General features: G+C 38.5%; 1 protein-coding gene across 4 annotated transcripts in view; it reads right to left on the reverse strand.

Annotated features, from left to right (window-relative positions):
- Positions 1–22,945, reverse strand: part of LOC306881040 (3',5'-cyclic-AMP phosphodiesterase 4C-like) — a 49,594-nt gene that overhangs the window by 14,508 nt on the left and 12,141 nt on the right. The window contains exon 1 of one of the 4 annotated variants that reach the window (XM_079434926.1): positions 9,812–10,459. The exons of the other annotated variants lie outside the window; for them this stretch is intronic. Coding sequence (XP_079291052.1) covers positions 9,812–9,939 — 128 coding nt within the window. The 5' untranslated portion in view covers positions 9,940–10,459. Of the gene's footprint in view, positions 1–9,811; positions 10,460–22,945 lie in introns of those variants that run through there. 4 annotated transcript variants of the gene reach the window in all.

Here is a 22,945-nt window from a genome sequence, read left to right on the forward strand (position 1 = left end):
GTTTCAGATCATCAAACAAATTTAAATATTAATCAAAGATAACACAAGTAAACACAACATGCAGTTTGTGAATGAAGTTTTTTATTATGAAGAGAAAACAAAATCCAAACCCACATGGCCCTGTGTGAAAAAGTGCTTACCCGCTATACTTAATAACTGGTTGGGCCACCCTTAGCAGCAACAACTGCAATCAAGCGTTTGCGATAACTTGCAATGAGTCTGTTACAGCGCTGTGGAGGAATTTTGGCCCACTCATCTTGGCAGAATTGTTGTAATTCAGCCACATTGGAGGGTTTTTGAGCATGAACTGCCTTTTTAAGGCCATGCCACAGCATCTCAATAGGATTCAGGTCAGGACTTTGACTAGGCCACTCCAAAGTCTTCATTTTGTTTTTCTTCAGCCATTCAGAGGTGGATTTGCTGGTGTGTTTTGGATCATTGTCCTGCTGCAGAACCCAAGTTTGCTTCAGCTTGAGGTCACGAACAGATGGCCGGACATTGTCCTTCAGGATTTTTTGGTAGACAGCTGAATTCATGGATCCATTTATCACAGCAAGTCTTCCAGGTCCTGAAGCAGCAAAGCAGCCCCAGACCATCACACTACCACCACCATATTTTACTGTTGGTATGATGTTCTTTTTCTGAAATGCTGTGTTACTTTTATGCCAGATGTAATGGGACACACACCTTCCAAAAAGTTAAACTTTTGTCTCGTCAGTCCACAGAGTATTTTCCCAAAAGTCCTATCGTCTTAGAACTCTGCCATGCAGGCCATTTTTGCCCAGTCTCTTTCTTATGGTGGAGTCATGAACACTGACCTTAACTGAGGCAAGTAAGGCCTGCAGTTCTTTAGATGTTGTTGTGGGGTCTTTTGTGACCTCTTGGATGAGTCGTCGCTGCGCTCTTGGGGTAATTTTGGTCGGCCGGCCACTCCTGGGAAGGTTCACCACTGGTCCATGTTTTCGCCATTTGTGGATAATGGCACTCACTGTGGTTCGCTGGAGTCCCAAAGCTTTAGAAATGCCTTTATAACCTTTTCCAGACTGATAGATCTCAATGACTTTCTTTCTAATTTGTTCCTGAATTTCTTTGGATCTCTACACGATGTGTAGCTTTTGAGGATCTTTTGGTCTACTTCACTTTGGATTTGATTTCAAAAAAAGTATCATAGCTATTAAATTATTTATTGTTATTATTTAAAATCTGTATTTAACCTCATCATGATTTTAAAGTAAGTCTGATTTTGTAGTGGCTGTGCTTCAAAGGGGACATCGGCTGTCCATTTTCCACAAGGTGGTATGATTCATTAGGGTCTTGAAATTGTCTCCGTGGTCGAGTAAAACAACACCCTTTTTACCTTGTCAAAAACAGCTCTGTTCACAGTGACTCGTTTGGGTGCATATCTCTTTACATGCTAATGAGCACTGCTCACCCCGCTCCTCTCTTCTGTGGAAGTGATCCATCCTTGAGTTTTAACTTCTTAACAAATCCTGCCTTGAATTGTCCCTCATTCAGAAAACAGTCTGGAGTAAAATGATTTGCGCAGCCAGGCATAAACAAATTTAGTGAAAGTGAAGTGTGGCCAAGTATGGTGACCCATACTCGGAATTTGTGCTCTGCATTTAACCCATCCAAGTGCACACACACACCGTGAACACACACCCGGAGCAGTGGGCAGCCATATTGCTGTGGCACCCGGGGAGCAGTTGGGGTTCGGTGCCTTGCTCAAGGGTCTCACCTCAGTCATGGTATTGAGGGTGGAAGAGAGTGTTGGTTATTCACTCCAAAATCAAAATGGCTTGAAAATTGAGACTGTTTCGTTTTTGAGGGGATTAAAAAAGGAGTGAATTGTAGGGTGGTTGTGTCTACAAACAACCAACTGCTCATTTATATGCAAATTAAGGTATTTTTCATCCAATGTCTCCTTTAAAATTAAAATATTATAATCTTAACTCAAGTGATGAAAGATTTCAAAAGTCTGACAGTAATCAGTGTTGAGCACTACTGTAAGGTTGAAGCTTTACATGTTTGAAAATTATTAATAGTTGAAAACATTATAAATTTAAAAAAAGTAATCAAATGTAATCAGTTACATTACTTTAATAAAGTAATTGAAAAATTACACTATTTATTACATTTTAAGTAGGGTAACTTGTAATCTGTAACCTATTACATTTCCAAAGTAAACCTTCCCAACACTGCACCCTGCTAAATACATGTAAGTTTGAAAGGTATAGTGCACGTCCAGCTAAAATAAGTACAATCTCCATTTCTATCGCATGTCCTCATTCACATCTTTCACAGATGTAGCATGAGGACAAGACGGATGTCTCTAACATGGTCTTACGTAATCAACCCAGTGCACCCTATTCATGTGACCGCATACAGAAGCGAGAGACATATAGACAGAGAGAGAGAGAGAGAAGCATTGAGACAAGCAGCTTCTGAATGGATGAAAACATACATACACAACAGCGCATCCCTTTAAATCACACTACTGTATGTTCTGGCATGAGGGGACACCGTATCCATCTCTAAAAATACCTGTGCTTGGGGCAGAGGCGGTCACTTCCACTTGGTTTCTTCTTCCGTCCCTCATCTCTAATGCTGTGTCTCCTATGGGTCCCTGTGCGCACTCAGAGAGAGGTGCTTCTGCAGAGCTGCTGCTATAAATAACCCGTCTCTGTGCGAGGGATCCGAGAAGAAGCGTTATATTTAGAGCTGCAGGTAGCCTCAGATTCTTCCCCCCATTCATGAATATTTATGGAGATTTCTGCTGCGCTATTTTTAGCCCACGCATCTATCCACCCACACATTTCCATGTTGCCATTTTAAGACATCCTCTATCAAGGGAATGTGGGAATTTTATCACTTAGTGAAGCTGTGTTTTTGATGTTGTTTTTGTACTGCATGTGGAAACTACGTCAGTGCATACAGGAATATCAGCCAATTTATTTATAAGTAGATATCACCAAAATTTAAATGTTTGATTTCTCTTACTATTGTTATTATTGATTTAATATTGATCCAGTGCATTGAACATTATTAAAATGATGCGCAAAGCATTGGAAATTGAAATGATAAATCTGTATTACTCTCACAGGTGAGTATGGGAAAGATCCCTTCTCGATGGAAATGAAGGGAAATACTGATCCCCATTTTAGTAATTTAAACTGAGGTACATAGAATATGATTAGCATCATAATTTTGTCTGCATCAAAAAATTATAATTCAAAGAATTCTTTGTGGAGAACAGTCATGTTCACTTGTCATTCGCATTGTTTCTAGTTGTGTTGGCTTCAGTATGTGAATCTGATGTGAAAAATACACATACTTCTCTGCACAATAATATCTTATAAGGAAAGCTTATTATATAAACCTGAAAGTATAGGGTAACATTTTAATTTTCAACTATTCCTTTAACAGTCTTTACACTGTTATGACAACTGTCTGCATCACCGAATAGCGGTCAGTTCCACCAATGAGATGAACTGGTCGGTGTGAGCAGTCTTTGTGCTTGCAGTGCTGTGGAAAAAAATGGGCTGTTTTTCTGGGAATAGGATGCCTCCTGTGGATCATGATAGAATAAGCATGTGTGAAGCCAGCCTTTTTCAGTCAAAGCATGATGATAGTATATAGTACAATTACAGAGTACAAAGTGTATGTAGTAATGATGATTGATAAAAAAAATAAAAATAACATGGTGACTATAGCCAGCTCATGCTTGATGACGATGATATAAATAAATAAACAAGTAAAATGGTGACTAAACCGATTCAACTTGATGATGATAAAATAAATAAATAAATAACATGGTGACTAAACCAACTCGACTTGAGGATGATAATACAAACAATCAAGCCAATGTGTGACTATTGCCAACTCAACTTGAAGATGATGATAATAATAATAGTAATAAAAATCAAATAAATAAACAAATAAATATGCAAATAAGTAAATAAATAAAGCCAGAGTTGGTTATAGGTACACTGTTCCTTAAGGAGTATATACTTGTACTCTGTTCTTTTGCAATGGAATAATGATAATAATAATTGTTAATAATAATAATAATAATAATAATGAGTTGGTTATAAACAAACAACTCAATCAAACAAACAATAAAAAAAATCATGTAAAAAGATATGAAAAACGCCATACAAGTGAACAGTCTGTAAACAACAGTACTGAAGTGTCAAACAGCTATAAAATGCATTGCTGCTGAATTTAAAATGCAAGAAATTCTGTAGATTTTTGGGTTTCAGGATGAGTTTTACATAAACAAAACATTGAGAATTAAACTGCACTTGCACAGTTTGTGCATTAGCTCTACTATAATTCAATTTCATAAGCTACGAAAAACATTTTTCTTTCGATTTTTAAACAAATGCAATTAAATGTGAGAACGTTTTTTTTTCCCCCACTCATGTATGTTTTCAGCTCAAGTCTGAAACCGTATCCACAACTCAAGTGTCATTTCACACCCCAGACTTCAACTCAAGCTTATCACTGCCTTCAGGAACAGGTTGAAATTTATTCTAAGCGGAGACCAACTCACTACAAAGGCTTCAAGCAGAAACCTTCAGATATTTCAAGAACACCTCCAGTGTGAGGAGCAAAAAAGCTGATACTAAATCCCCTGCAGCCTGTTACCTGTCAGTATCTAAACACTTGACACCCAGCATGCATCACGAAACACTGGTGCTACGTCAGTCCTAACCCAGGCACATTACAGGGCTGCACCAGCCCGGCCTGTCCCACCCGGGTCCACACTATAGCCTAACCACTCAGAACATCTTAGAAAAAGGAAGAGCGCCGGCCCCACATTCAGGCATGTTTGTTTATGCAGCATTAGAATAGAGGCGGAGCCACAAGTTCGTATGAATCTCACGTAGTCATTTAGTCTCGCAGTTGAATAACCAGTCCACTGGGACGCAGCCAGAAGGCTATTCATCCTGTTCCTCTCTCCATTGTTTCTAATCAACAAGAAAAAAAAATTACATTTAAGAGAGACACAACGTCACATGACGTCAATGAACACCCAGAGGCCCGGACATACATGAGCATACCACAGGAGATTTGGAAGACAGCTGTTACCTTATAATGGTAATTGTGTTGGACGACAGCAAAACTTGGATGAAGAGAGATTAAAAGCACAGTTAACCACAAGTGAATATGCATTTTAGTTTTAAAAAGACCCTTCTTGGTGCTTCACGTTGAGACTGAAGTCTCACAGAAGCACAATGGGAGACGCTACCGATCTGATGAGGCTGCTAATTACAGGGTCATCCAGCAGGTCACATACTCATGAGTAGACACTGCGGGCAGAGGATGTGTCCTCGATTGTTTAATCACCGTTTCTGTGCATGCTGCCTTTTCCTAATTGTGCACATAAAATGTGGAGCACATCCATACCGGTAAGAGCTGCAGAGATTTTACACACAATAGGGTGCACAGAGAAAGAGAAAGAGAAAGAGAGAGAAGGAAAGGAAGGGGGCAGCGCTGTGATCTCAGCTTTCCACTGAACATTTATGGTCAAGATTAAAAATAAGCTTGGTTTGTCTCTGATTTAGACTGACATTTTAAAGCATGAGTGGGGGTTAGCCAGAATTAAGTCATAGACATTTGAAGGTGCATTACACTGATATTTCCACATACATTTTCTTGCTAAACAGCAACCTGGTGGTGACTTTAATGTACGTTAAAATTACAGAGAAGACCGCTACCCATCATCTATTTTTGCAATTGCATTTACAGGAATGAATGGCCATTTCATTTTGAACTTTGACACACATTTGTACTTTTGAAAACTATACCCTTATTACAGTTGATGTAAACAAACTTTATGTGGGCACATTAAGCCCTGTTCATTATTTGTTACTGCAATAAAATTAGTTGTTTGCACTGTAAAAAATGCAACAAGAATATTTTTTGTAATTAAAACCTTAATATTTACCTTAATCTGTGTCTCCTAATTTATTCAGGTGGATTCAGCATAAAATATTTATACACTACCATTCAAAAGTTTGGGGTCTGTAAGTTTTAAACTTTGAAAGAAGACTTTTACGCTCACCAAGGCTGCAATAAATATTTTAAGCAATAAAATCATTTAAAAAAATGATAAAGAAATAATATATAATAAGAACCGGGATTTTATATGAGATCTTAAAATATCCCTAAAATAAAAAAAAACACAGAGGAAAATATACATGTCGGCTCATGCATCATGCCAGACCATCACTACAAACAGAGTTAATGAAGTGCATCAGATTTTCCATGCAGGGTCTGTGACTGAGCACTTCTGTGAACACAGCAGAGAGTCTCTCAAAGGACACGGACAGAGCTCAGTCTGTTATCCTACCATCATTTACGACCGTAAGAAAACAACAGACCAGCAAAGCATACATTATGAAAGTAATCTAACAGCAAAGTGATGGCAAAGCTAACCAAAATTAGTCATGCTATAGAGAAAAGAGATCTGATATAGATTTGGAGATGCACTAAAATCACTTGACTGCAGCAGAATTCAGCAATATCTGCAGGTATTACTGTGAACTGCATACATACAAACACTAAGAGCCCATGTGTTTTAGACAACACTAGCATCATTTTAGAATAGGTCAACTGAAAATAGCTGTTGCTCTTGGGGGTAAAAGTAATCCCATGTGACACATTTCACTTTGAAAAAAAAAAAAACAAGAAGAATGAGCTGCAGATGTTCAGGCGATTGCAATCTAACACCGCCAAGACTTCGGCCAAGAGGGAGACAAATGGATATTCTCAAGGAATTCTTTAGAGCAACCTCTCTAATAAAGATTAAGAAAACACTTAACACCGTTCAACATATTCATTACAGAGCAATATTCTGTCAGGTCACACAATTTAGCAACACAAGGCCAAGTGCTTAGATAATAGCCTTAATGTGCTCCAAACAGACCGTTTTTTTGTTTAGTAGTGTTGCCTTAACCTCGACGCTAATATTTAACAGCAGAAGACGTGGCACTCCTAGCCTCTAGTGACTATAATCCGCTAAATCCCATAAATCATTTTTCTGGACTTGAAGCTCTAGAAAATATGTTGAACATTTGGCAAATGGTTTACAGATCCTGACATTCTACACAAGAAGAAATGACAAGAAGAGACAGATGTCTTTACACGCTTACTCTCATGTTTTAGTTGAACTTTGATCTTTTAATGATTCTAATGATCGGTTTTACAAACAGTAATGTAATGAAAAGATAAAACTGATGTCCAATGTGTTTCATAAGGCTTGAAATGTTTAGTCCTGTGTTTATTCCAAATCTTGTACATTTAAAAGCCTGTTATTGCCTCAAAGTAAAAAATAAGGTAATTGTGAGATTGTTTAATATAATAAAGTAACAATTGTGAGATATAAAGATGCAATTTTGAGAAATTCACATTTTTACTCAGTTGTGAAATTTAAAGTCACATTGTGGGATATAAATTATAATCGTTATATATAAAAGAATATAAATTGTAAGATTTAAATATTCACTGCAGGATAGAAAGTCACAATTGTGAGATATAAAGTCAAAAATATAAGAATCAAAATCCCAATTATGATTAAGTCACATTGTGAGATAAGGTATAATTGGTATAAAGGTTGCAATTGTGAGACATAAAGTTGAATTCGTAAGAAAGAGTCACACTTATGAAAAACAGTTACTTAATTGTGAAACTGTGAGATATAAAACATAATTTTTATATATATAAAAATCGCAAATGTGAGATTTAAAGACACTGTGCAATATAAAGTCACAACTGTGACACATAAAGCCAAAGTATTTTGTAATTGAATAGCTGCAGAATGACCAAGGTTGTGTTCTTAAAACCTGAATCAATATGTCAACACTAGCCTTTGTACGCTACAATATACAGCACCTCAGTAATATCCTCCCTTAAGTTTCCAATAAAATAGTCAGTTGTAATAAAAGTTTTATTTTTCATCCAAGTCTCTAATTCCCAAATGTCCTGTACTTTATCTGATAAAGCAATATATGGAAATGGAAACATGTTTTTTTTTTATTTGTAATCCCGCTGTCAACATTGACATTGATGGCTATTCGAGTGGGAAACATATGTGTGTGTGTCCAAAAGGAGTGTACTGTCTCTGGCTTGGTCTGCGCAGCCTTTGTGGGAGGACAGAGGCTCCATGGTTCTCTTTAAATCAAAAACCCCTCTGACTAAAGCAGATTTCCTCTGTATTTCATAAATCCCATAGTTCCCTATAAAATTACTACTCCACTAAGACATTGCACATTGTGTTTCATAAGAAAATTAAATGAAAGATTTTTCTATAGATAGAAAAAAAATGACAGGTTGGCATTTGGCATAGAAAATGCTCCTGACAAACATCCACAGCAACCTTTTTTTTTCTTTATTTCTTCACTTTATCTGAAAATAAGTTTTATGTGAATAATAATAACTGGTGTGCAACTGAGCAAACATACATGCAACCACCACTCACTGTCACGGCTTTAAAGTGTGCCATTTTTATGTTATGTTAAAATCTTTTCCTGGGACCTTATGAAAAAGCAATTATAAAGTAAGCCGTTTCCATGAAAAGTGTCAACACTCTGTGCTACCAAAATATAGCTCTGTTTGTTTGGGCATCTCTTCACAGTAACACTGGCTCATACAATGGTGTGAGTTCAGGGGTGTTTTGTTTGTCTGACCAAAGGCAAACAGTGCAGCGTTCAGGAAACCTGTGTGAAAACAGTCATTATGTTTCTGAATGGTAGCACTAACGCTGCAGAAAATATTCAATTTCTGTAACAACAGAAATGTACAGTCCTGGTAATACAGATAAAGAAAAAAATTTATTTGTTAGCTTATTATTAACAAGAGGGGGCAACTTTTTTATTGTTGCATATTTATTTTTGTATTTCTTAATGCTATTGGTTAATAATAAATCAAATAAAAAAACATCTATCATGATTTCAGTTAAACGCTGGATGTTCTCAGTAAAACAGTAAGCAGGGCTGTTTGGCATTTGGCGGAACAGTTACAGACGAACTGATTTCCAGACTATGATACAATAAATGCAAAAGCAGAAAATACTCATGATCACTGATTGCGCACACAGAGTAACGCAAAACCCTGGCGGAATAACTGCTCATTTATCATAGTGCTTTACTGCCATCAGACAGCAGAGAACTACTAGATCTTTTCAGAAAAGAGTTTCCATGGGTCAAAGCATATCAACAGGTTATTCCATGGACATAGCAGAAGATTTATACAGCCAAACCACATAACATTCTGTCTCTGTCTGTACACCAGGAGTAAAGAAAAAAACATCCAGTTATCAATTCAACAGCCTTAGATTGAAGTGTTTTTAAATGTATGGTTAGGTCTAAAAGTCATACACAATACACAAGTTTATTTATTTTTTTAATCAATTATTAAGCATTATGAAATATTTAAATATTATAGGTATTTATTAAAAAAAATATGTCTTTTCAAATAAGATTTTAATCAAATATATCACTTGTACAGCTGCTCTACTTTCAGTGAAGCTCAAGATGCTCTTTGGATCTATGAAAATCATGATCATCACTGACACAAACTTCTGGAGCTCATGCAGCTCGACTGCAATTAGAGCAAAGAGAGACGTTTTAAAGTGAATTTTTTTATTCATCTTTTACTCTAATTGTTTTGTTGATGAAATAACTTGCCAGGAAACAAGTTACATTTATATAAGCATTTTCATTTTCACAAATTGTCTCAGACTTTTGGACTACCCTATATTTGTCAGTAACGCTGCCTAGCAGAATAAATCATCAAAGCTTATTACCGCCTGCGTTTCTGCACAATGTCGATGGGTCTGTTGACGGCACATGGAGATCCATACAAATTCCAGTTCCGTGGCTTCAGTGCCCGATCAGCTGAGAAAGAGAATCCACAGTTTGCCGGCACACTCATCTTGCCGGCCCTCTCATTCGGTGATGTCTCTCATGTAATTCCTTCACACAAATCACGCAAATAGACTTCTTTTGACTCTTTTTAGGTAAACATTGTTCGTGGATCAAAATGACTCCTCATTGCCTCTGGTTAATTATTACATCAAGGAAAACGAGAAAAAGCAAAGCATGATATCCACTGTACTCTTCTAACAGCCCATCAGCTCTCACCTCCTCTGTGACACTTCTGCGAGTGAACAGAGATGTGAGCTTGAGTGATGGGCCTCATCCAAACCCATGCTTCACTCTGCAAGCATGTGTGCAACTTCAAGAGATGCACCAGCAACATTCACACATGGATGTTGCTCGGTCAACTCCAGTCGAACTTGTCATCTAAGATGATCCTGTGAGTGAAGGTACCTCAGGCTTCTGTCTTACTCTGCTTCTGTGTGGTAGCTGGGCTCGTGTAGGAGAGTCTGTGGCATATTTTAGCTAGACTCTTTGGCCCGCCGCTACCAGACGGCTGGAGCTCGCCTTACTGTGAGATCATGCTCAAGAAAGAGGGTGGGACCAAAGAAAGCACAGTTCCTGCCTCCTTGAGGAGTTAACCCTTTCCTGCTTGGTCTGCAGCTGATTAAACCAAAGTGCTGAGTAAAATAAAAAGGTAAATATAGGGACCAATTCTCACTGCTAACTAGTTGCGCCTATTATTAACATATTGGCTGTTTATAGTACTTATAAAGCACATATTCTGCATCCCTAATACAAATACGCAATACCTAAATTAATAACTACTTTCCTATTATTAAGCAGCGAATTAGTCGTTTATTGAGGCAAAATTCATAGTTAATTGTTTGTTAATAGTGAGAATTTGACCTTAAAATAAAGTGTGACCAATAAAAATATAATACAAAATAAGTAAAAAAATTAAAAAGTTTAAATACAATTTTATTGCAAAGATACAGTCTCTTATTTGAAAGTTTTATTCAGCACCTTGTCTATATTAATTACAGACGCAGCAAAGAAGTTCACAATTTTTGCCCCAATTTACAATCTGAACATGTCGACGCTAGTTTGCCGAAATTCAGAGCCAGACTGCATATTTGAGTTTAACAGATTTCATAGAAAATCACACACTCTATGATGGACACAGATCTTTTAGCTTCAGACTATGATTCCATTCAGTCGGAGGAAATCAAACACACATTGTTTTTATTTGTAACACATTTCCTGGCAAAAAGGAGCATGTTTCTGTGCGAGTTTGTTGTGATCAGAACAACTTTAAAGTCTGGTAATGAGTGATCCTCAATCGATTAGTGCAACATTTTAAAAATCTAAAGAACGATTTCCACTGTAAAGAATCTTTTGTGGAAAGGAAAGGTTCCATGGACGTTAAAGGTTCCTCGTGGACAAATAAAGTGCATCTGCTCAGCACTAAGATAAACAAAACAGTAACATCACACATCTGTTAATCTGAATATGAGAATGACTTTTATAAACTTTCTCATGCCCAGACAAAAATGTGAACCAAAATCTTTGAGACAAGGAAAAAAGTCAGGTCTATTCCTTCCCCTCAAGAGAGGATCTACAGAAAACCTGAGATAACAATAGAAAACCTGCTGTTGCTGCCAAGAATTGAAAGAGACACGCGTATAATGTCCTGAGCTGGTCTTGATGTCCTTAATCTTCATATTCACTCTTGATAAATTACAAGTTTAGTTTGAGATCTCAAGGAGCTTCAAAGGAAATCAACTTGAGACCAGCATATACGTACTGAATTGTTGCTACCATTTCTACTTAAAATAACCACAAATAAAGTGGTTTAGCTGGTTTCTCTGATGCAAAACTTTCTTTGTAGTGAACAGGGCATAAACAAGTGGTACAGAAACCACATTCATGGTCTCTCACAGCCCTTTTCCCAGAAACGCTAATACTCTCAGAATTTAAAAAAAGATATTTATTTAGGCTATATTTTGCATTAGAAAATGTATTTATTATTAAATGTATTAGTTATAGTTTCAGAGTCAAAAGGTGGTTCTTTCTCTCTTGAATTATATAAACATAATTTGTGAACAAATTATATTGTTTGATAAAACAAATAATCCCCCCAAATCTCTTGCTTCAGGGATGTAGCTGTCTCTGTGTGTTAAGGATTTGGACAGCATGAGGGCTGATAAAGATCTTTGGCTAAAGCAAATTACCTTGTTTGGACTGTCTACATGTTTCAGTCATAACAGCTTGTTAGGATGGCATAATCATTATCCAAAAAATAATGATAGGCAATTCTTAGAAAGATTTTAATATTCATGCACACTGGAGCACGTGTGTTTTATCACTCAAACACATCCACAGAACTGGTAATCTGGGTTATTTTGTTAGAAAGTGCAGCCAGTGGCCAGGTTTGTATTGATTTAAGATAAAGTTTTTTCAAGAGGTTTTTGACTGTTTAAATCTGCTTTTAATTTTCTTAAAAACTCAAAATTATCCAGTTTAATAAACCTGACAAAGAGATGCATGACATTGATACGTTAGATCTTTAAATTAAATATAAAAAATTCAAACAAAACTGAATGATCATGTGCTGTATGTTGATAATGTCAGTAGACAACCTATGTAGTTATGATTTTTCCAGGAATTAATAAAACATTTTTCCACAGCGCAATGAATAACCAATTACTGTGACGGATTGAAACCCAGCATAAAAATGAAATTTTCTTAACAGATTACTGTGTAAGGAATGAAAGTCCTGAGGTCAAGATGATGTCTATTATTATTTTTGGCTCTGCAGCATAGTGAAAAATTCTCTGTTGCTCACCTCAGTGCTCATTTTTATTATTATTCAGTGTCCTGGAAATCTATCAGCTCCAGATAGCAAACAGACTTCAGTGTTTATACCTGGCAAATGTCTCTGTGCATACTGGTACAGACTCTCAGCCTTTTTCCAGTCTTTTCTCCTCACATACATAGAAGAAGAAAAAAACTGTTCAAACTTTTGGCATCAGTTTTTCTTTTAAGAAATTAATTTATTCAGCAAACACTTAATAAACTGATCAAAAGTATAAATACTTTTAAATTGGTACAAACGTTTACAGTAATTCAAATAAATGCTGTTTTATTTTTTACTTTTTATTCAAATAATGCTTAAAAACTAAATGTTTTATGATTTCAACTGATCAAGGAAAGCAAGAAATCTTGTTATAAAATATTTATATGGAAACTAACTGCTATTCCTTAAAAATATGTATCACGGTTATGTAAGATGTATCAATGTTAAGCAGGACTGTTAAGGACTGCAGAGCCACTGCTCCGGGTGTGTGTTCACGGTGTGTGTGTGTTCACTGCTGTGTGTGTGCACGTTGGATGGGTTAAATGCAGAGCACGAATTCCGAGTATGGGTCACCATACTTGGCCGTATGTCACTTCACTTAATGATGAGCGCCAAATCAGCATATTACTATGATTTCTGAAGGATCATGTGACACTGAAGACTGGAGTAATGATGCTGAAAATTCAGTTTTGCCATCACAGGAATAAATCGTTTTTTTAATACATTAAACAATTATGTTAAAATGTAATCATATTTTGCAATAATACTGTTTCAGTTAGTCCTTTTCTATATTGTCTGCACACCTGAAATGACTGAATAACTGAGCACTATCCGTGGGCAAAGAAACAGCTTTTGCAAGAACTGAGACTCAAAGGATGCATGAATCTCCAGCCAGACGTCACAGCATGCATGAAGCATTACTGTGCTGACGTCACAGGCTTGTCACACTGTGATGCTTGGCTGGCTTGCAGCGTGTCTGGCTAGCAGCTGACACCAACTTCCTGTGATAAATTTTGCTAGGAATCAGGGAAAGCATTGGATAAAAGTGAATACTCCACAAAATTGGATATAATGCAAAGCAGGACTCAGAGTGTGATTTCAGCTCTGCTCATAATTCTCAGATGAAGACGCCTTTTGCAACAAAGAAGCACATATTTAACTGATCTTGTGCTAAGAAATTAATAAACTGCAGTGTAGATGTGCTATCAGTACTGCAACTTTAAGTTTTTAAATGATTTTGTAACAGGCAGATGTGTAAATTGACCTTCATTCATTTACAATGTGATGCATTTATATTAGACCATTGCATCCCCTGCTGGTGGGACATGTACTACATGTAATCATCTGGAAGATCACATAAACCCAGACTACCCAATCATGAGCTCAGCCCACCTTCCCCTCCTCTTAAATGAGTTACAGTACTGCCATGTGGTACACTGATTGTGCCATATGGCAATACCATTTTTTTTATATATATTTACCAACATGGTACATTTCCATGCTACTGATTTCAGAGAGGTTTTGGACACTTTTCAGCTGGTCTGTCCATTTAAGACCAGCAAACCAGCTTAGAATAGTTTGAGATCACCTTTGAAGCTGGAGTCGGTGCTAGTCTAAACTGCACTGCTGTTAATTCTATGCCCACAGGCAAATTATTACTTCAAATAATCTGATGTGTAATTTTCACAGTTACATAATTTCACCAGTAGATGTCAGCAGCCTATAATCTAAGAGTACAGTAACAGATTTCCAAAAACAGCCGGGTAAAAAAACCTGCTCTGACAGCTTCTATTAAATAGCTGGTTTCTATTGGAGAAAGGGCAGACGGGTTGGCAGAGCTCCCATCATCAGTGAGAGAGCCTGACAGATCAATGAGCAGTGGGAGTCATTGGGGAAAGCAGCCATGCTTAAAATATGGAGCAGAACAGTGACGCACAGCGACTCCAGTCACAACATCAGCACCTATCGACTATTCTGAGCTCTGAAGTTTTATTTTTGGGTCCACTGGATAGTGACACTGTTGTCCTGTTATTGGTTAACCTCACTTGATTTTCACTTTCGACTTTTCGACAGTTTAGAGCGACTTTACAAGGCGCTACTCTAATATGTGATATCAGTTATTGCTGAGCCAGTGGAATGAACAAGCTGCAACCCCAACAGCTTTAAAAACTGAGGGTCTGAGATACAATGCAATACATACCTAATATCATGTCATTCTAAGTTTTAGCTCAGTTTAGCATTCTCAGACAGAGGCCATTCACATTTTCATTCCGTGCTGCTTTTTTCTGTCTAAATGGCATTCTAAAAACTTGAAGATGAAGTTAAAAGATGTTCAACTTAAAAAAAAAAAAGAAGCATTTTCACGTAAAAAAGTTTTTAAACGTAAAAATTCATGCGGTGTAAATGGTGCTTATGCCGAGTTCACACTGCACGATTTTTCAAAGTCGTCGGATCACCATTGTTTTCATGCAAGAAGTTTGCGATACAAGTGGCCGACTAAACTTTCCTCAATTTCTTGGATCCAAATAGGAACCGAAGCATGCTTGCTAATACTGTGGTCAAAACTCCTCCCCGAACTTCCAGCTGTGCTGTATCTTGCTCTCTCATTGGCTGTAGGTCATCGCCGATGTATTTTTCAGTCAGAACTCATTTCACACTGCAGGACTTGGAATCGCCGACAGATCCAGATATTTAACGTGCCAAATATTTATTTGATATTTCACAATGTGTGATTGTCACTCGCGTGAACAAGCACCGATTTGCCTCAGATTTCGGGCAATTGTTGGTGATTTCGCAAAACCTGTCAGCGAGTGAAAATCGGGGCTAAAATCGTGCAATGTGAAATCGGCATTAAGGGGGTGATTACGTGAAACTGCTTCAACTAAAAACTGCGCTTTTCGTTTACAAAATAGAGTTTTGGGGGCCTAAACACAAACTTAAAAAAAAAAAGGCTTCAGTGAAAACGATACCGTTTTTTGAAAAAAAGTGATGTCCTGTGCTTTTTCATTTTCCATCTATAGGCATGCACAAGTAAGGAAGAATGCATATGTGCACAGGACAGCATTTTAGTCGTTTTCGCAGATCCATGTGAACTGTATTTCAATTTGTTTGGACAATGTTGTCGTCTGTGCGCTAAACTTTTCAAAAAGGGAAAACCTTTTCTGTTTTTAGTACAACATTGTCATGTAAATATACCCTAAGTCTTGTAGCAGCAAGGCTCAAGTGCAGTCGACCCTAAAACAAAAATATCTTAAATTTAGTCACAAGGGGAAATTGCTTTTATACAACTGCTCAATAATAATGAGTAACTTACAATTTAGTATTAGCAACTACTTTGTCTGTTTTTTTTTGCCACTGAAAATAGCTCCAAATGAAATCACCACAGATCTTTTGGCAACTCTGAGGAACAAACGACATTCCTGAATGAATCAGTTTTGCATAATTGTTTGGAAGAATGATATTAATGACTCACTCAAACTACTGGCATAACAATGTAACTTGTAGAAAGAATCACTGAAAAAGTTAACTTAACTGGAACTAACTGTTGTATGAAATTATATAATTGAATGCTGCACAAATCACCAGATGGATGTATCTAGCTCTCAGTCGGTGGGAAACTGAATCACTTGAACCAATTACTTCGCAAAATTTGACACACTGCACACAAGTGACACCTATTGGTCAAAATAGTGTATATGTTTTTTTTTTGGCGTATTATTACCATTTGTATAAATAATTTTTACTACAAATTCCATACAAAAACTATGGTTTGTAGCAAAACCATGGTTAATTTGTGGCTACCAACCATGTTTTTTTGGTTTTATGTGTAGTAAAATCATGGTTATTTTTCATAAGGTAAGCTTCAAAACCAAGGTTCAAAATAGAATGATGTAACAAAGCTGCGTTTCCTGAAAAGACATGCAGACCACTAATCTGAAACAAAACATTCAACAAGGGCTTTTGAATCCTCATGAGCCAATGTTTTGAAAGCGTTCATCTCTATAGTTGGTGCTCTACAGGTGATAAAAATGTGATAAATGATGAGGTAGATATCCAGTCCACTATTTTAATGCTGATGATCTACAACACTGCTTGCTCTGCTTTAAATGGCTATTGTGGTGATATGCATCTAGGAAACAAGTCACAGCTTTGTCTGAGTCACGTGGAGAATAAGAGTGTTGTCTCTAAATGAAAAGCCTCTCTTGTAAACAGTGTAACACTGTGATAAGCTGTGCGGAGTTGTGACAGGTCCTTTAGAGAGCCATAGATTGAAGAGCGGCAGTGTTTCAAAGAGGCTCAAACGAATCTACTTTACAAGAGATAAATACCACTCAGACTTACCAATAAAATCTCTGCACATAGCGGCTGTTATCACCAGTGCCTTCACTGTAATCTTCAACTAATGACATCTGATATCAACCGATAAATGTGACTTTTTAATGTTAATCACCATCAGTCTGATTAGTAAAATAAGCAAATAACATTAAAGCCTGTAGATTGTTTTTCCTCATAGCACACAGGTTGTTTTTTTTATATACAGTACCCTTCAAAAGTTTGGGGTCTGTAATTTTTGAAAAAGTTTTTTTAAGTTAACCAAGGCTGCATTTATTTGTTCAAAAATACATTACATATGTATTGTGAAATATTATTACAATTTAAAATAACAGTTTTCTGTTTCTGGTTTAATATATTGTAAAATACAATTTATTCCAGTGATGCATAGCTGAATTTTCAGCAGCCATTACTCCAGTCTTCAGTATCACATGATCCACTAGAAATCATTTTGATATGCTGATTTGGAGCTCAATAACCATTTTTTATTAATATCAATATTTTGTGGCAACATTTTTTCGGGATTCTCTGATGAATAGAAAGTTCAGAAGAACAGCATTTATTTGAAATAGAAATCATTTTGTAACATTATAAATGATCTTTGCTGTCATTTTTTATCAATTTAATGTGCCCTTGCTGGATATAATTAATTTCTTTTTATCTTTTGCATGTTTAGAGTGTGTTTTTTAATGTATTCACTATCACAATGTACTGTGCATGTGTGTTTGAATTTGACTATTTTAAACAGCATACGCTCTACATACAGTAGAGGTACAAGAGCTAAACGCACTCATAATTTGCGTTAGATAACTCCAGGCATGCTGGATAGTACAGAGGTTACCGTGTGCGTACGGTCACAGTGTGTCTATCCATTCCAGCTACAGGCGAACATCAACAGACACTGGCTGAACCATCGATTCTCTACCTCTACTGGCCTCAGGCTGTCCAGGCCACAGATATAGCAGCTACACAACACATCACATAACAGCCAGCGCTGCTCTCTGCCTGCTTAAACACTGTCATACTATGCATAACAGTGCTTGCAGAGGAAGAGGGAGGTCTAAATAACTCCAGAGCAGCTCTCTCCACTAGAAGGTGCACTCATCATTTCAGAGCTTATGTTAGTGATGTCAGAAATCCAGTCGACTGGTTTGCTTCAAGACATTCTTACACAAGAAAAACCTGCCAGGACTGGGCACTTGATTCACGCAGTGTAAATCTCATTCTGTAGTTATTTCCAGTTGTCCAAGTGCTCATCAACATAGCAAAAATGACATTTACAACATGGGATAATGATATGGTGAAACACAGACACAGTTTTTTGCTCTGAAAACCTGGCAAAGTTCCACCAAGGGCATTATATAATCAGTTAAATTTGAAAAATGAAGCTTTAAAACTCATTTTAGCATATGACCAACTCAATTTAAGGTGAACATTCCTTAAATGTTGCTTATACATACCCAATGCACGAGTGTCGCCGTGTTGAATAGTTCACTTGCATTGTCTTCCTGGGGAAACGAAGGTCTTTACTCATTGTGACAGAAGATTACGTTAACCTTTGAATACTATAGTTAAAATTCAGAAAGTGTGTCCGATTTTGGACAGCAAGGATGTGACAGAACTAAAAGCAACACCTCAGAAGATTTCTTGTCTTGATCTCATGTCCATTATGCATCCAGTGTCTCCATCCACTGAAAAACATAATGCTGAGACAATCTTGATGAGCAACAATTCGACAGCGCAAAAATAATAGTAACACGGATGCCAGTTCAGCTGGGCGCTCAAACTTGATATCAATTTTAAAAATCCACTATATCACCAGCATAAAGGCCCACCATAGCCTCTACAGTGCAGCAAGTCCTGGATGAAAGTCTTTGGGAAATCGCAACACTCTTAAGTTTGCCTTGCCAAATCCCACAACGTCCTTAAATAAGAGCATAAAAAATTTGCCTAAAAAAAAGTATGCTCCTAAACATCAAAAGTATTTGCTGATATTTTATTAGGTGCATAAAAGTCTGAAAATCTGCAGGGAAACGCTCTAAAAAGGAGTTGAGAGGCTCATAATCCCATCAGATGCTCCACAGAGTGTGCCGTCCCATCCAGCCTCCCAGTGCCATTTTCTGAATCCAAAGCCCTGAAACTAAACTCTGGCCTGAAACAACCAGCCTTTGATAGAGAGAGAGAGAAAGAGAGAGAGAGACAGACAGAAAGATAGAGGGTGGAGAGAAGGGGAGAGAGGGACACAGAGAGAGAAACTCTGTAGCACTGTTGCATGTGTATATAAGGTATTATTCAGGGGTCAGTTGTGTGTTCTTGAGATGAGGCTCGAAATCTGCAGCTTGCTACTTTACTGTGTAAAAGTAATAACCTGAGTCCTGCACATCACTGGCTTGTTTCCAAATGCAACACTAACTGTGTGTGGCTAAATCCAATACATAAAGGTAGGTAATAAGTACACACAGCGGCTCAACATCCTAAACTGAACTTTTTGGACTTTGCATAAATAAATAAGTAAATAAATATTTTCTTTTTTCTTTTTTGTGTGTGTGTGTGTGTGTGTGTTAAGACTTATGACAGGAAAAATGTTTCCAGAATAAATTATGTAGAATATAAAACGTGTGTAGTCTTTACATTAACGGAGATAACAGTGGTTTGGATGGTCTGTATTAAAGGAACAAAATAATATTATACAATTTCATGCAAAGTCAGAAGTACAAAATGACAAGAATGTCAAGTGAGGGAAAGATCAGAAAGCCACTCAGCTATACCCGCTAGTGGACACTAAATATATTTTACCTTGTACAAAAGGTACAAAAAAAGCTCCTACTGGCACTTTCCTTTTATTTATTTTTTTTCTTATAATTTGTAAGAAATTGAACATAAATAATATATTTTTTTGTAATTCAGGTTAATATGGAAATAGTACTGCAGTCTGAACCCTAATATTATGAACTGTAAATGCATATTACCCTGAAAAAAATGTTAAATTAAAAATCTATACTATGCTATACTATGTTCTACTATATTATACATTTCTCTTGTATTTTGTCCATAAACCGAAATGATCTATTTTTTTGTAATTTAGGTGAATGTGGAAATAGTCCTGCAGAAGAACTATCCTTATTATGAACTGCAAATATAAATTCAAAATCTATACTATACTATTTCCATTATTTATTTATCCAATCTTGCATGCTTCCACATAGAATAAGAACAGAATAAGAAAAACTTAATAAGTGGCATTTTCTATAAATAATTTTCTATAAAATAACATTAAATTTAATATAATAATGGCCTGACATGCTGGAATAAGCTCCACCATCCCATTACCCTACATAGGACAAGCAGTTTGCATCCTTTGGGGTTCAAGTGCGTAGCGCTGAAACCCTATTTTAATTGTTAGAATGGCCAAGGATCAGGAATCTCCACGTAAAACTGATCGGGCAGACTAAACTGTAAGTTGTAGACTTGAAACTTGGAGGGATGATAGTACTCATACCCCCTACAACATCACCAAGGCTTGCCCCAATCGGCCTGACGGGGGCGCTACAGCGATCGAAAGTACTCAAGTGTCTTGTGTCGTTGGAATCCTTGGCTCACGCCATAACTTTTGAACGGAATAAGATATCTTCGCCAAACTCACAACGCGTATATAAGAGCTGAATCTGAGGTCACATGAAAAAAGTCCTGGAGCTTGACTATGTTACGGAAGAGGACTGGAGGCAGAGAGAGATGGTACAAAGGTGATTTATTGACCAACAGGTGAGCAAGGAACGGGATGGCAGGTGAGTGCAATAACTGTAGCGATCTCCGAGTTACTCTTCGGAACTTGAACTTGTAACTTTTCCATTCACAGGAGGAGCGGGGACCATAGGAAACCAGAGGAGACACACACCACAGACTTGGAGCAGATACTCGGGATTCCAGGAGCAGACGGAGCAGGTATCCTAGGAACACGGAAAGCAGGTAAGCAGGTTAACAGGTAAGTATACAGAATGTCAAGTTTTACTGAGGCTGTGGTGGCTTCAGCAGTCCAACTTCGAATGAACGAGACCGGACATCGGGTTCTGGGCGGTGTGTGTCTTTATGGGGGATCAGTGATGAGAGGTTGATGAGGGACAAGTGCGTATGATTAGTACTCAGGGGAGAGGGACCTTTGTGATTGGGTGGAGGTAGAGCCTGGCAGGTCTGTAACACCATCCCCCTCTCCACGGCCCGCTCCCGAGGGTCGAGGACCCCGACGCCGTGGCGGTCTTCCTCTGGGTGCCGGACGTTCAGGGTGGCTGGAATGGAATTCTTCTAGAAGGATGGGATCAAGAACATCCTCCCGGGGCACCCATGACCTTTCCTCAGGACCATACCCCTCCCAGTCAATGAGGTATTCCAGACTACCGCCTCGTCGTCGGGAGTCCAATATCTCTCTTATTTGATAGATGGTACCGTCCTCCACGATTAGCGGGAGAGGGGGATCTTCCGTGGGGCCAGGCTCTGTGGAGAGAGAAGCAGAAGGGTGAAATTGTTTCAACAGGGAAACGTGAAACGTGGGGTGGATCCTGTATTGAGGAGGGAGTTGGAGCTGGTAAGTGACTGGATTTATCTGTTTGACAACGGGGAAGGGACCAACAAATCTGGGACTTAACTTCTTGCAGGGTAGGCGCATCCTGATGTCCTTGGTTGACAGCCAGACCTTCTGACCGGGTTGGTAAGTGGGAGCTTCAGATCTGCGAAGGTCGGCTGTCATCTTGCACCAACGTACTGCCCGCTGAAGGTGGTGATGAGTGGAATACCAGACCCTCTCGCTCTCCCGGAACCAATAATCCACAGATGGTACGTCAGAAGGGTCGCCAGACCAGGGGAACATGGGTGGCTGGTAACCGAGTATGCACTGGAATGGGGTCATACCGGTGGCGGGCTGGCGGAGCGAGTACTGAGCTTACTCGGCCCAGCCAATAAATTGGTTCCAGGAGTCCTGGTGGTTATGGCAGAAGGTTCGGAGGAAACGGACTACTTCCTGGATCTTGCGTTCAGTCTGCCCGTTCGTCTGTGGATCGTATCCCGAGGAGAGGCTAATGGTCACACCTAGGAGTTGGAAGAAGGCTCTCCATACCCGCGAGATGAATTGGGGCCCACGATCTGAAACTATATCCTCTGGAATTCCAAAGTACCGGAACGCATGGTTAAACATCAACTCCGCTGTCTCCATCGCGGTAGGTAGACCCTTGAGTGGAAGTAGCCGGCATGCCTTGGAGAAACGATCTATGATGACTAGGATACAGGTATTTCCTTTAGAGGGGGGCAGATCTGTGACAAAGTCAACCCCTAGGTGTGACCAGGGGCGGTTAGGAACGGGCAGAGGAAGTAGCTTGCTTGCTGGTAGCCGTCGTGGGTTCTTGGCCATGGCACAGTCAACGCAACCGCGGACATACCTCCGAACATCTTCAGCCATATTAGGCCACTAGAAGCGGTCTCATAGCAGGAGGGGGTGTTGTTGGTCCCTGGGTGGCCAGTGCCCAAAGATGTATGAACTGAGTGAATGAGCTGGATGCGTTGTGGTCCTGAAATGAATTGAAGTCCGGGGGGACAGCCCGGCGGAGTATTAGTGGAGGCATTGGCGGGGGTGACAGGGTCAGGGTTCCATTGGATAGGGTTGACAAAAAGCTTTTCAGGAATTACAGGTTCTGGTTCTTCATTGTGTTCTTCGGAGGAGTCGAATTGGCGGGAGAGAGCATCGGCCTTGATATTCTTATTCCCAGGGCGATAGGAGATGGAGAAATTGAATCGGGTGAAGAATAACGCCCACCGGGTCTTTTGGCTTCACGGAGATATTGCAAGTTTTTGTGGTCTGTAAGGACGGTAAAGGGATGTTGAG

Source organism: Barbus barbus, assembly GCF_936440315.1.
Source record: "Barbus barbus genome assembly, chromosome: 15".
Taxonomy (NCBI): Eukaryota; Metazoa; Chordata; class Actinopteri; order Cypriniformes; family Cyprinidae; genus Barbus; species Barbus barbus.